Below are 13,004 nucleotides of genomic sequence, written 5' to 3' on the forward strand. Positions count from 1 at the left end.
GCTAGCATCCAGGACTAGGAGTCTGGAAACCTAGCTACAGTCTCAGCTATTCCAGAAACTTGCAGTGTGACCTTGGGTAAAAATTTACATAAGTCAAGACTTTACATAAGTCAAGACTTTACATAAGTCTTTTAATCTGTAAAACAAAGGGGATGGGCTGGCTGGTCTCTATGGCCTCTGACCAGCTCTGCTTTTATGCTTCTGAACTGTATGAAAGTGTCCTGTAAGTGAGGCCTGCATTTTCAGCGGGAGATGTCTGCACCGCGCTGGATCCTCCCTCTTAGTATTCTGGAACCTGGGAACAGGACCAGAAAAAGTGGAATATGGTGCTATTCCAGCACTAATGGCTAGTTTGACAGATGGGGTGATAATCTTGAGCCATATTATTTTATGATTCAGTTTTAATTTAAATCAGGAACAGCTATTAAAATCCCTTCAAATGTCTTTTCGGCATTTGTAGAGATGATCGTTTGCCTTTCTGTTGTTGTGTAATCTCTTCCTGTAATGGGTTTGATGAACAGAACTCCTAACGTATAAAAGAAGGACAAAGGAAAAGAGGAAACTTTAAACAATAATAAGATAAGAGGCAGTGTTCAGTGGACAAAGCATCCTAAGTGTAGTAGGCTGAAGAACTGCAACCCCCCCCCCCCCAAGACATCTTTGTCAAATTCCCTGGATTCTGTGAATGTGACCTTACACAACAAAAGGTGTGATGATGCTAAGGATCTTGAGAGGAGAAGTGTATCCCGTATTACCCAGGTGGGCCCTAAATGCCATCACAATTGTAGTTTTAAGATAGAGGCCGAGGGAGATTTAACACAGACACACTCAAGAGAAGGCAGCATTGTGACCACAGAGGCAGAGATTGGAGACATGTAGCCACAAGCTACTAGAAGCTGGCAGAGGTGAGGAACAATCCTCCCCCATAACCCCTGGCATATGGCCCTGTGGACACCTGGAGTTCGACTTCTGGCCTTTGGAATAAGAATGGATTTCTCTCTTGTTAAGCCACTTGTTTTTTTTATAGTAGCCCCAGGGAACTCAAATGCTAAGGTGGTTATATTTTTAGTCATATTTTCTTATCAATGTCTACTTTTCTTACATTGTGACCAGAAAAATTGGCTTATGAGAATTTTACTTTTTCAATTAACATTTGAAAAGTAATATGGCAAAACTAATTTTCCTGTAGTTACCCAACTGCTTGTAGTTCTTCACACACAGTGGTGGCTCTCGGCTCTGGAATGCCCTCCCTCCTCCCTCCTCCCTTCATCTTTCCCCTAAGCCTCTCACTTTTAGGATTCAGCCTGGATACACTTCCTCCCCCCAAACCCCTCTATACTCCTTGCCCTGGGCTAATGACTTCTGTTCAATGTTTCCATAATGCCCTCACATCTCTAGTTTGACCCTTCTCATTCATTAGAGTGACCTATGTATCTGCTACACCCACCACTGAACTGTTAGCTTCTCCAGAAAAAGACTCATCTTACCCATCTTTCTATATGTTCTTAACATTCTTCCACAATTTATTTATCCATCGGCTAATGTGAGTGGCATCTATGCCATAGTGGCCACACTATGTGCATGGCTGCCATAGTGTGTGTTCAAGAAATGGTTGAAAAACAAGGAATGAATGAAGCTATGCCCTTTTTTTTAAGTGAGGAGATGAAAATATACTGGCCTATGAAATGGTGGAAAAATGCAAATAAATAGGAAAACGGTTTTTATTTTCTCTGGTTATATTTTCTAAAATGAAGTTGCATGCCAGTCATCGCGTTAGGTACCAAAGTAAGATACTCACACAACATCACCCGCGTAATGTCGAATTCGAAAGTCTCGATCAAACTCCAGGATTTTGTCTGAGGCGCAGAGCTAAGAAAATCAATAAGGAGATTATTTTGAAAACGGCTATTTTCACTTTCCTAAAAATATACTCCAATTTCATATAAGATGATGATAGTGTCACAAATCATGATACCATTATGAATGAGATAATGCCCCACCGCGTGAGGCTTATATGGCAAAACCTTCGAGCTTACACCGGAAATCCACACAGCTGGACTTCATTTCCCAGCCACCCTTGCAGCTGGATATGGCCAAGTGACCAGGTGCTGGACAATGGACGGTGAGTGGAAAGGAAGTGTGGTTATGTCAGGCCAAATCTGGTAAGAAGTGGGTGATCCTTTCTGCACTTCTTTTCTCCTCCCGTTAGCTGGATGCAGAGAAGGATAGTGGCAAGGGGAGGGAAGAGCTGGAAAATGGAAGAAGTCCACGTCCCTGGGAGAGAAATGCTAAAATCTTGGCTGCTGCCTGGGTGCGGCCCAGCCTATCCAGAGTCTCTTTCTCTTCCACACTCCACTCAAGGAGCACCACACTGAAGGCTTGCTGTCTGCTAAGTGCACATGTCTCAGTCAGTCCTCACAACTGATAAAGTAAGTTAAGTATTATGAGCTCTCTTTTACGTACTAAGGCCCAAGTCACATGGCTTGTAAGTGGTAGCTCTGATGATTCTTGGGACCAGGTGTAATGTCTGTGCTCTCCACGTACACAACGGCCTGGCTAACCTGTCTTTTGCTAAGCTGGGACTCAAGTTCAGGTCCATCATTTCAAAGAAGATCAGCCTCCTGCAGCTCTTTCTCATGGAAGAGGAATACGTTCCGGACAGGCAGTTTTTATATAGCCTGGTGGTTTCCACTGCTTTCTGTAATTTTCCTTGTTATAGTAACACCCAGACTTCTTTGTCTGCCCTGTGAAGGATCACTTGACATCCTACAGGTTCTAAAGCAGACATCCAAGAATCCATAAAGCACTGAGTGCACTTACGTACAAAAACTTAAGTTTCAGTATGGTGGCTTCTATATTGATAACTGGACTAGTAAAGGAATAATTAGTTTATTAGTTAGACAAGTGAATAATTCCAGGAAATGAGAGTCAGATTTCCGAGGTTCAAATCTTGGTTCTGTTTTTAACTTTTTAAACTTAATACTTTATAAATTTTTAATTTCATTTCAACTTTAATAATTACTTCTATCAGAGAGTTGTCCTAAAGGTGAAATGAGATATGGAGACCAACATAACATACATAACATACAGAGGGATCTCCAAAAAACTGAATTCCTCTTTCCTTCTGTCTCTCATTAACCATTTTACAAAACCCTTTTATTTATAAAACTCCTCATGGAAAAGGACCCAGGAGATGCCTACGCTGAGTATTCTCACATTTGGATACTGCAAAGTCTCAACCGATCTGAACACAGAAGATTTTAGATTTTTCTTTACTTTCTGAAAAGAAGTTATGTTATCATTTAACTTTGTACACTCACAATACTTTAAATAGTAATTTCATGGTTTATTGGATCATTTATCTGTCTCTCCATGATAACTTTAACGTCTAAAAAACAATTCAGCCCCATAAATAAATACAAGGCAGAAACTTATTTAACACGCCCATAACTCAAGATAACATGTAACCAATAGCAAATGATAATACCTGGCTTAGCATACAGCAGTATAGCATTATTTAAAGGAAAGGTTCATAGTGATGAAAATATCCTAACTGCTTGGTTATTTCATTTCTTTCCCTCATTAGGGCAATAATTCCAGAAATTAATTGGGACACTTTAAAGGTCCCAATATCTCAGGACTTGTCTGGGGGATGACAAATCCTGGAGGAAGGAGCTACCTGGTTTGAGAGTCAGAGAAACCTGGGTTTCCACATTTAAAGGAAAAAAAAGGGGTGCCTGGGTGACTCAGTAGGTCAAGCCTCAGACTCTTGGTTTCAGCTCAGGTCATAATCTCATAGTACCTGAGTTCAAGCCCCACGTCAGGCTCTGTGCTGACAGCTGTGGAGTCTGCTTGAGATTCTCTCTCCCTCTCTCTGCCCCTCCCCCCATCTCTCTCTCTCTCTCAAAAAAAAAAAAAAAGTTTTTTAAAAAAATAAAATAAAGGAAAAAAAAGAAAATTCCCATTTCTGCAGATAAATCACCATTTCACAATTTCTTATTAAATCGGTGGCAACTGCTTAAAAGTACTATGTACAGTTGCTACTTTAAGAATGAGATTATGTTTCAAAATATTTGGTGGACAAATTTAATTCAGGTGTATAAATGGCCAAGGTGAATCAAAATGAGGTCACTTCTCATATGAGACTCATGGTTAATTTATTTAAATGAAGTGGACGGAGCCTTGCATGTTTTAGTTTTAAACTGAATATTCCATAAGATCTATTTGGTATAATCGTGACCAATTCAATTCAATTTTACAAACATTGATTAGGTACCATCTGGTAGGCAGGATGTAGGTGAGTCTCCAAAACCTGGGCTGGGATTATAAAGGATGTGAGTAACCCAGCTCTCTAAGACAGGACATCTGCCCATGGAATAATACCATCTTTTAATGGATCGCTCTAAATAGTGTAGGTTGCTTCTAACTTGGCTCACTGCTCTGTCCCCAGCATCCAGGATTACGCCTGGAAACAGCAAGTCCTTGTATCAAATGTGGGAAATGTTCTGACCGGAACCCTCATGTCAAAGGTCAGACCGTAGTATCTGACAGCCGACCAACTTGTAGGAGGGATCCAAGTCAGTCCTCAGTAACAGACCAAGGAGAATCTTTTAGAAATAAACTGGCCTAACATAAATATCAGTCAGTAATCTATTTCTTGATGATTTGTGCTTTTATCCAGTTAATTGTGGATTCTTACTCTTCTGATTACACAGTTTCAAAGGGGACAAAGTCAGAAAATAGATTTGTGCAAAAAAAGAAAAATGGCAGTGTGTCAAAGATTTACATGGAAATATGGAGGAGCAGAAATGTTTGCTCCTTTCTTTATGGAAGTGATGGTGCACGGAGCCTGTTTCTACTTTAGTCTATGGCTGCTAGACACGCCTGTATTGGTAGAGTGTCGGCAGACCACCAGGATGACGGTCTGCCCCTCCCAGGACAAACATAGTATCTGCGAGGCACGGCACAAAGGTCTGATAACCACGACCGCCACCACCCATTACAGAAATGTCATCTGTTTAATGACATTTTTAGAATGTGAAAAATAGGGAGCTTAAAAGGATACCCATTCGTTTAAGGGAACGAATTCCTTGTAACAACGAGAATTACAGCTAGAATTCCCCTCATTTCAAGAAGTCACATAGCCTGAAGAACTATGGCAGAGGACACATACTACGTTTTATAACTGATGACAGTAAAAAGTCAAGGACAAAAGCTGTTTTTGGTGCCAGAATTATCCGACGCAGGAACAAAATTCTAGCACATGAACAAGGCCTCTGTACCTATTGGTTATAAATGACATCATGCTTTCTAAAATCATGTTCATTTTTCCTATTTCTAACAAATTGAATAGTCTGGAGCTCCCTCTCCTGGATATTATGATTTTTATCAGTCTTGTCATCCCATAAACCAGACAGGCAGGATTTACTTACAGTAGTAAGTTGCTTCATGATTGCTTATGCTCTTTCTTGCTTAGTTGAGTGGACCTCTTTTAACCCAACATTTAAAACCATTTAATTGTGTCCAGCAATGGGGAAAATCCTACACATCAAAAGTAGAGGAAGTTCTCATGAAGCACACTACCTTTCGGCTGGAAAAATGACCATGTTTGCCCAATTTGCTGTTAAGTGCTTCGAGGAACATTTCATCGGTGACCTTGCCGACATTCATGCAGGCGTCATCTAGGATAGCAATGATCCCCTTGTGCTGCTGCTCCACAAGGTCCACGATGATCTGATTGTTGAAGTAATCAATCTGCAGGACACAGCACGGAAGTAATCAATCTGCAGGACACGGCACAGAAGCAGGTCCAGAGGGAACAGAGAGCGGGCCAGGCAAAACACCGATGCCTCCACTGGTTTCAGGAGTTTAGGTCAAGCTTCCTTGGTGTTACGTATGTGAGTAGCATTAACGAGGTCTGATGCTAAAATGAGCACGTGTTCTACCACAGGTTTAGTTTTTAACTTCTTTGTTGACTCTGTCATGAACACTTTGTGTTACCTGAGTATAGCTCAAGGCAAAAAAGGATAAAGTTGGTGATATTTCTGTCATCACTAACTTTTGTTTGAATCCTATACCTAACCCTACTCCTTCATACTCTCAATCTCCCAATCTGTGTGCCATTAACCACAAGAGCCACACTCCACTAAGGACCGACAAGTAACCTTAAAGTGTTATTCGATATGTTACTTCATGAGGTTTAGGTATCATACCACAACTTGAATTTTTAGTTGTATGGCCCCAGATGACTAAAACTCAAAAGAGCATCTTCTCCAGCTTCCCCAAAGTTAAAAAGCATTCACGGGTCTAACAGAGTTTTGATATTTCTCTGGGAAAAATACAAAAAAAAATCTAATTCTGAGATGAAAGTTTCCACAAAAGAGAAGAATAAACTTTTCAGGGGCACCTGGGCAGCTCAGTCAGTTAAATGTCTGACTCTTGGTTTCAGAGCAGGTCATGATCTCATGGTTCGTGAGACAGAGCCCCATGTCCAGCTCTGCACTGACAGTGTGGAGTCTGCTTGGAATTCTCTCTCCCTTGCTCTCTGCCCTCCCCACCTCAAAAATAAATAAATAAACATTAAAAAAAAAAGTTCCAAATAACATCTGCCTTTTCAGCAACTTCAATATACACAGGGTTTACACAAAATTCCTCTGCTACGTCTGTTTATTTGGATGGTCTACAGCACAAATCTCACCACACTCACGCCGGACTAACTCAGGCTAGCTGTACATCATTTGAAGGTGGGCAGTCTGTTATCACACTTTTAGTCCTGTGTGTTCCTGTTTCCCCCTCATTCAGGAGGTACCTAAACTCGAGTGTCGTCTCCATCACCCACCATAAGACCTATACGCTCACAATGGACTATTACAGTCTCATATGGACTCCTGCTCCAGGTGCTCATGCCGGTTCTGTCTGTGGGTTTCAGCTCTCCCTCTACTCTTCCAAGTTCTCTTCTGTATCCATGGACTGAACGTCTGCAGACTGGGTGGCTTCTACTTCCTTTCTTACACTTTTGCTAGTTTGCTAAATCAGTGAGTCTCAAGAGGATGACTTTTTCCCCCCAGGGGCATGTGGCACTGTTGGGGGACATTTCTGGTGGTCGTGACCACATGTGCCATGGGAAGAGGCCACTAGGCGTCACGATGCACAAGACAGCCCCATAACAAAGACTCATCTGGTCCAAATGTCAATGATGCAGAGGTGGGGAAACCCTGGCCTAAATATTTACTTTTACTGTGGACATGTATTACATTTCCTAACTAGGGAGAAAAAGTTATTTCCATCTTTCGAAAAAATATCCTTACTATTCTCAAAAAGCAGTAACTCTATACTAATTATTAGCTGAAGTCTTAGACTTTGGGAGTATAGAATTAAAGACTAAGTCTTCTGTCCTAGGGACAAAATAATTAAGTCCTCTAAAGTTCCAACTGTAAAACTAAAGTGATTAGTCTTTGCTGAGAAGTTCAGAAACTTTTAGTTTGTAACTTTAATGTTACTTCAGTGCTTAAAGTCGTGGCTTCCGGGGCGCCTGGGTGGCGCAGTCGGTTAAGCGTCCGACTTCAGCCAGGTCACGATCTCGCGGTCCGGGAGTTCGAGCCCCGCGTCAGGCTCTGGGCTGATGGCTCAGAGCCTGGAGCGTGTTTCCGATTCTGTGTCTCCCTCTCTCTCTGCCCCTCCCCCGTTCATGCTCTGTCTCTCTCTGTCCCAAAAATAAATAAACGTTGAAAAAAAAAATTAAAAAAAAAAAATAAATAAAGTCGTGGCTTCCAAACCAGGTTCTTCCAGCAACCTTGATTACCAGGAGGCTTCTTGGGGGTTCCAGGGGGCAAGAAGAGATATGACGAGTAGCTCAGGGGCACAGAGGTCTCCCATTGCCACCCCAAATAGAGCAGCTTTGTGCCTCACAGTCAAGTTGTCAACAGCCAAAAATGACATTAACTACAGCACCAAAAGCCTGTAAAAGTGAGTCAAGCATTAGGGACCTTCTGATGGGAATCTACATATACCACCTCTGAAACAGACTGGCAGAAAAACACTGATTCTGAGACCACACAAGACTCCAGATCTAACAACCAAGGACATACGCGGATCAGGGACATATATCAGATGACACCAAGGGAATGCAACGAGCAGGATCCAGACTGTGGGCAGGTCCACAGGACAAACGACTCGTTCTCTTCGTTGGAAGATTGCAGGGAAACAAGAGATGGAGCAGGAAATCTATACGTATGCGAGAGTCCTACCAACTGACCACAGTGTAAGAACCTTACCTGGATCCAGATTCAAACTGTAAAAACAAACCTGTAAAACAACTGAGGCAATGTGAACACTGCGTGGATATTTGAGGATATTAAGGAATGACCATTACATTTTTTTTTTACTTTGATAATGGTATCATGGTTACAGTATTTGTAAAATGCCATACAATGTAAAAGGCTTTATCTTTCAGAGAAGCACACTGGAATATTTACAGATGAAATAATATGATGTCTGAGATCTGCTTCAAAATAATCTGGGGGTGTGTGGGTGGGTACAGATCGACCCAAGACTGGCAACCCACTGTAACTGTTATGGTGGGTGACGGGTCCATGGAGTTTATTATATTACGATCTCTGCTCTTATGTGTATTTGAAATCTTCCATAATAAAAAAACATTAAACAAAATCAATCACTATGTTCAGAAATTGAGTTTTTAAAGGAAATAATTACCCAGAATGGAGATTTTAATTTGGGGAGACCTGGCATGTAGTTAGTACAGTAACAATTACCTTGGATCTAGCTTTTTGCCCCCTCTAGGACATTTATTTCCTGGTTTATTTTGCTAAGGATTTTTGCATTTTTAGGGCTTCTGCTCCTTTTTCAGATGTTTGGAATAGCCTACTAGAACTGCTGACTTTTCTCCTTATCAGCTATGCCTGTGGAATTGGATACCCCAATTATTAAAGGGTATTTTTGGCCAGTATCTCTGAATCACATCTGAATCATAAGTTTCATGATTAAATTTGCTATAAAAATCTAAGCTTCAGTTATACTGTGTATTAAATTGTACACCAGATCCGTTCAAAGAAAGCTGCATCTAAACTTAATTGAATTCCATCTCCAATGTGCCACGAGAGTTCACGGTGTAAATCAAAATTGTAGGTGATCCTATTATAAAGTAATAATACACCTTTTGGTTCATTTGTAAATTGGTAAAATTACACTAACATACTTGAACAAAATTTTCTTATGGTATTCTGATGTTTAACATATGATGGAAGGTGAATATGAAATTTGAGGCAGGACAGCTATTAATTATACCACTGTCTCCCTTTCTGAATGGGAGGAGACAGAAAGTAGGAAGGTGGAAAGAAATATAAAAGTAATTTACATACAACACCTCAAATAGCTTTTTACTATTACATTGGATACTTAAAAAACACTGTTCTATTTGGCAAGAGGACAAACAGTTTTATAAACACAGAGACGTGTGGAAACTCAAAAGTTTTTGCATTTTTTTCCAAGTCTGTTCTCAAGACTGTTTAAAAATACAAATTTAAAAGAAAAGTTTAGTAGGTTTCATCCTGTCTTAAGCAGGGGGTCTAATGGTAAGCAACAAGAGAGCCAAGTAAGTCAGGCTCTTTGGCTGTGACGTCTGGGGCCTGTGTCCTGGGGCAATCCCGCTCCTGGTTCTACCTCACTGCAACTGTTTGACTGTAACAACTGTCAACGTTCACAAAGGGCCATGGGGTGATAACAAGGTGTGACACGAAGGCAAGCCAATGGAAATAAATGTGAATGCAGGTGTTTCCATGCATGGATTTCAGAGAATATAAACCATATTAACTGGAGATAACAATGCCATTTAGATTACAGAGTAGAAATAAGAGGAGAAAGAGGAAGGAAAGAAGACAAACTAAATTTGGAAGCAAAGTCCAGCCAATTTAAGGCAAAAGTCACTGCTCTGAGTAACTTCTAAATGACACTAAACTCTCCTAGACAGATACAAACCAGAAAACCCATGTGGCATCAGCTAGAAAGTGCAAAGGTGGTAACTCAGCATTTCTGGGCACCAACAAGGCAGGCCAGCAGCTTAGAGAAGTCGCACCTATCAACCCTGAACGTGACTTGTAATCGCATATCCCCAAAAGGGAAGCTAATGTTTACGTGTTGCACATACTCGAGAAGATTAAAACAAAACTCCTAAAATGGTAAGATCTGACATTGTTGCCGACACATGAAGCACATGAAGGTGCTTCCCGGAGAAGCCCACTCACATGCTTCCAGGGGATCCCCTCCCGCTGGTACTCCTCTTGCTCTTGCTTCAGAACCAGCTGGATAAAGAGCTGCTGCAGCTTCTCGTTGCAGTAATTGATGCAGAACTGCTCAAAGCTGTAGGAAGAGGAATCCATGAGGTTCAAAGAATTAGAAAATAAACAACAGAGTTTTAAGTACCTTGTCCAGTTTACCTGTTGTTGTCAAAGATTTCAAAGCCATAGATGTCCAAGACACCGATGACAGTGTTCTTCCCATGGACTGTGGTGTCATAGTTCTTAACCTCAATAATGTCATTGATGCGAGTAACAATCCAACAGAAAAGGCGTTCATATATTGCCTGTGAGGAAAACGACATCATTAATTCTCAGTCCCCACAGGGGACTGAGTCTTCTGTTTAGATTTGCGGTAAGTTTTACATTACCATCCACCTTCTCCTTACCATCAATGTAGCTGTTGTTACTCTAAGCAGAAAAATTAGAAATGCACATCACCTGTTTAAAAACTACATGATGGGGGCACCTGGGTGGCTCAGTCGGTTGAGAGTCCGACTTCGGCTCAGGTCATGATCTCATGGTTTGTGAGTTCGAGCCCTGCATCGGGCTCTGTGCTGACAGATCAGGGCCTGGAGCTGCTTCGGATCCTGTGTCTCCCTCTCTCTCTGCTCCCCCCCTGCTCACATTCTGTCTCCCTCTCAAAAATAAATAAAGATTAAAAAAAATTAAAAAAAAAAAAACTACATGATGAAGGGGCACTGACATGGCTCAGTCGGGTAAGTGTCTGACATTGGCTCAGGTCATGCTATTTTGGTTCATGGGTTGGAACCCCGCATCGGGCTCTGTGCTGACAGCTCAGACAGAGCCTGGAGCCAGCTTTGGATTCTGTGTCTCTCTCTCCCTTTGCTCTTTCCCTGCTCGCACTCTGTCTTTCTATCTCTCTCAAAAATAAATAAAACATTAAAACAAATTTTTTCCAAATAAGAAAAACGACATGATGTATGCAACACTCAAGTAAATGGTTTGGGTTTTTTAAAGATTACTATCAGTCATTATGGCGTCCCAAAACCATTCCTAGGTGCATCTCTGTGCCCGGCTATATCAGTCATTGGCTGCCTCCCTTATAGAATTTGTTTCATTGCTTTATTTGAGTTTCATCAAGTATTAAAAAGTGGGGAACCAGGGTGCCTGGGCGGCTTAGCCGGTTGAGCGTCCAACTCTTGACTTTGGCTCAGATCATGATCCCAGGGTTGTGGGATCGAGCCCTGTGTTGGGCTCCACACTGAGAATGGAGTCTGCTTAAGAATCTCTCTCTCCCTCTACCTTTCTCCCCTGCTCGTGTGTGCTCTCTCTCTAAAATTAAGAAAAAAAAAACAAACAAACAAAAACACGGGGAACCAATGAGTTAATATCTATGTCCCAGTACAGCCCTATGGATTCTAAAAATATAAACACTGATTTATAATGCTACGTAAAGATCTGGACCAAAGACCACAGTTTGAAGTCCTTGAGAATGAAACACATATCCAATACCCAAGGACACTCACACAAAGACACCCGTGGACAGACGCACCACACACTCACACACACGCACGTGCTGATACAAACATGCTCTGCGGTGCCACATCTTTAGCACGCTCATCGTCAACAGCTCCCTCCAGATACACTGTCTCCACCTGCACTCATCTGCACAAACTGCCTCCAGTTTTCACCTCCCCTTTACTCTTTGATCCACTCTAGGCTCTGCTTACCTCCCACCGCTCCCCTGAAATGGTTCATCAAGGACCCCAAGCACCTCAGTGTAGGCACTTTCTTGTGCTTCTATACGGACATCTTAGTCAGACGCTCAGTCTCACTCCACCTGGTTTCCCACCCTTTTCTGGAAACACTCTCCTCTCTGGGATTCGTGATATGTCACTACCTTAATTTTCCTCTCATTTCACTGGCTGCTCCTGCTTGGTGACCTCTGGTAGGGTCTCCCCTAACTGGCCTCAGTCCTCTTCACTCTCTTAACACCTCCTGAGTCATCTCCTTAGATATTACACAGTAGTAACATAATAATAGCGATATGTAATAGTAATATTACCCCAACGCAGATCTCTCTCCAAGCGCCAGATTCCTGTGCTTGCCAGCCTACCTGACAACATGCCTAGAGGTCTCGCGGCCGTCACAGACACACGTACCGCTAGGCTCCTGATCTTCCCATCTCCGACAACTGTTCATACTCTACTTCTAACCAAGAACAAATGACACCAGAAATTTAGGAATTTAGTCATTCATCCATTCAACAGATATTTGCTGAGTACTTACTATATGCAGGTTGTTGGAGACACAGTACTAAACAAACATAAACACGGTCTCAATCTCTAAGGAGCATAGGGAGTAGAATGAAGGAAAGAATTTCTCTCTCTCAAGGTGAGTTGCGTGGGATCTGAGGATAATTTAACCTGTTCAGAGTTCGGAGGCCAGGGAAAGCTTCTCTAAGAAAGTGGGCTGAGACCAGAAGGATGAGTAAGAGTTGGCCGGGAAAGAGGGGGAGAGAAAAGCAATCCAAGCAGAGGCAACAGCATGTGCCGAGGCCTTACAGCTGGAAGGAGAAAGGGATAACGACAAGCTGCAATTCCTGAGCACTGGAATGAAGAAAGGAGGCTGGAGTGTGGTGTGGAAGGAAGCAGGAGACGTAGGCTGAAGCCAGACTACATTAGGAATAACCCTTGATTTTATCATTCCCCAGACAAACAGGGGCTGTGG

The 13,004-nt window shown here is 42.0% G+C and overlaps 1 protein-coding gene across 1 annotated transcript in view; it reads right to left on the reverse strand.

Moving 5' to 3' along the window:
* The window catches only part of MYO1D (myosin ID), a 361,161-nt gene that overhangs the window by 239,240 nt on the left and 108,917 nt on the right, over nt 1-13,004 (reverse strand). Inside the window, exons 9-12 of the mRNA XM_047080805.1 lie at nt 10,452-10,597; nt 10,260-10,374; nt 5,584-5,754; nt 1,799-1,869 (exon numbers count right to left, since the gene is read on the reverse strand). Coding sequence (XP_046936761.1) covers nt 1,799-1,869; nt 5,584-5,754; nt 10,260-10,374; nt 10,452-10,597 — 503 coding nt within the window. The remainder of the gene's footprint in view (nt 1-1,798; nt 1,870-5,583; nt 5,755-10,259; nt 10,375-10,451; nt 10,598-13,004) is intronic.

Source organism: Lynx rufus, unplaced genomic scaffold (assembly GCF_022079265.1).
Source record: "Lynx rufus isolate CCGP_SWC_20201006 ecotype Redwood Valley unplaced genomic scaffold, mLynRuf1.p SCAF_18, whole genome shotgun sequence".
Taxonomy (NCBI): Eukaryota; Metazoa; Chordata; class Mammalia; order Carnivora; family Felidae; genus Lynx; species Lynx rufus.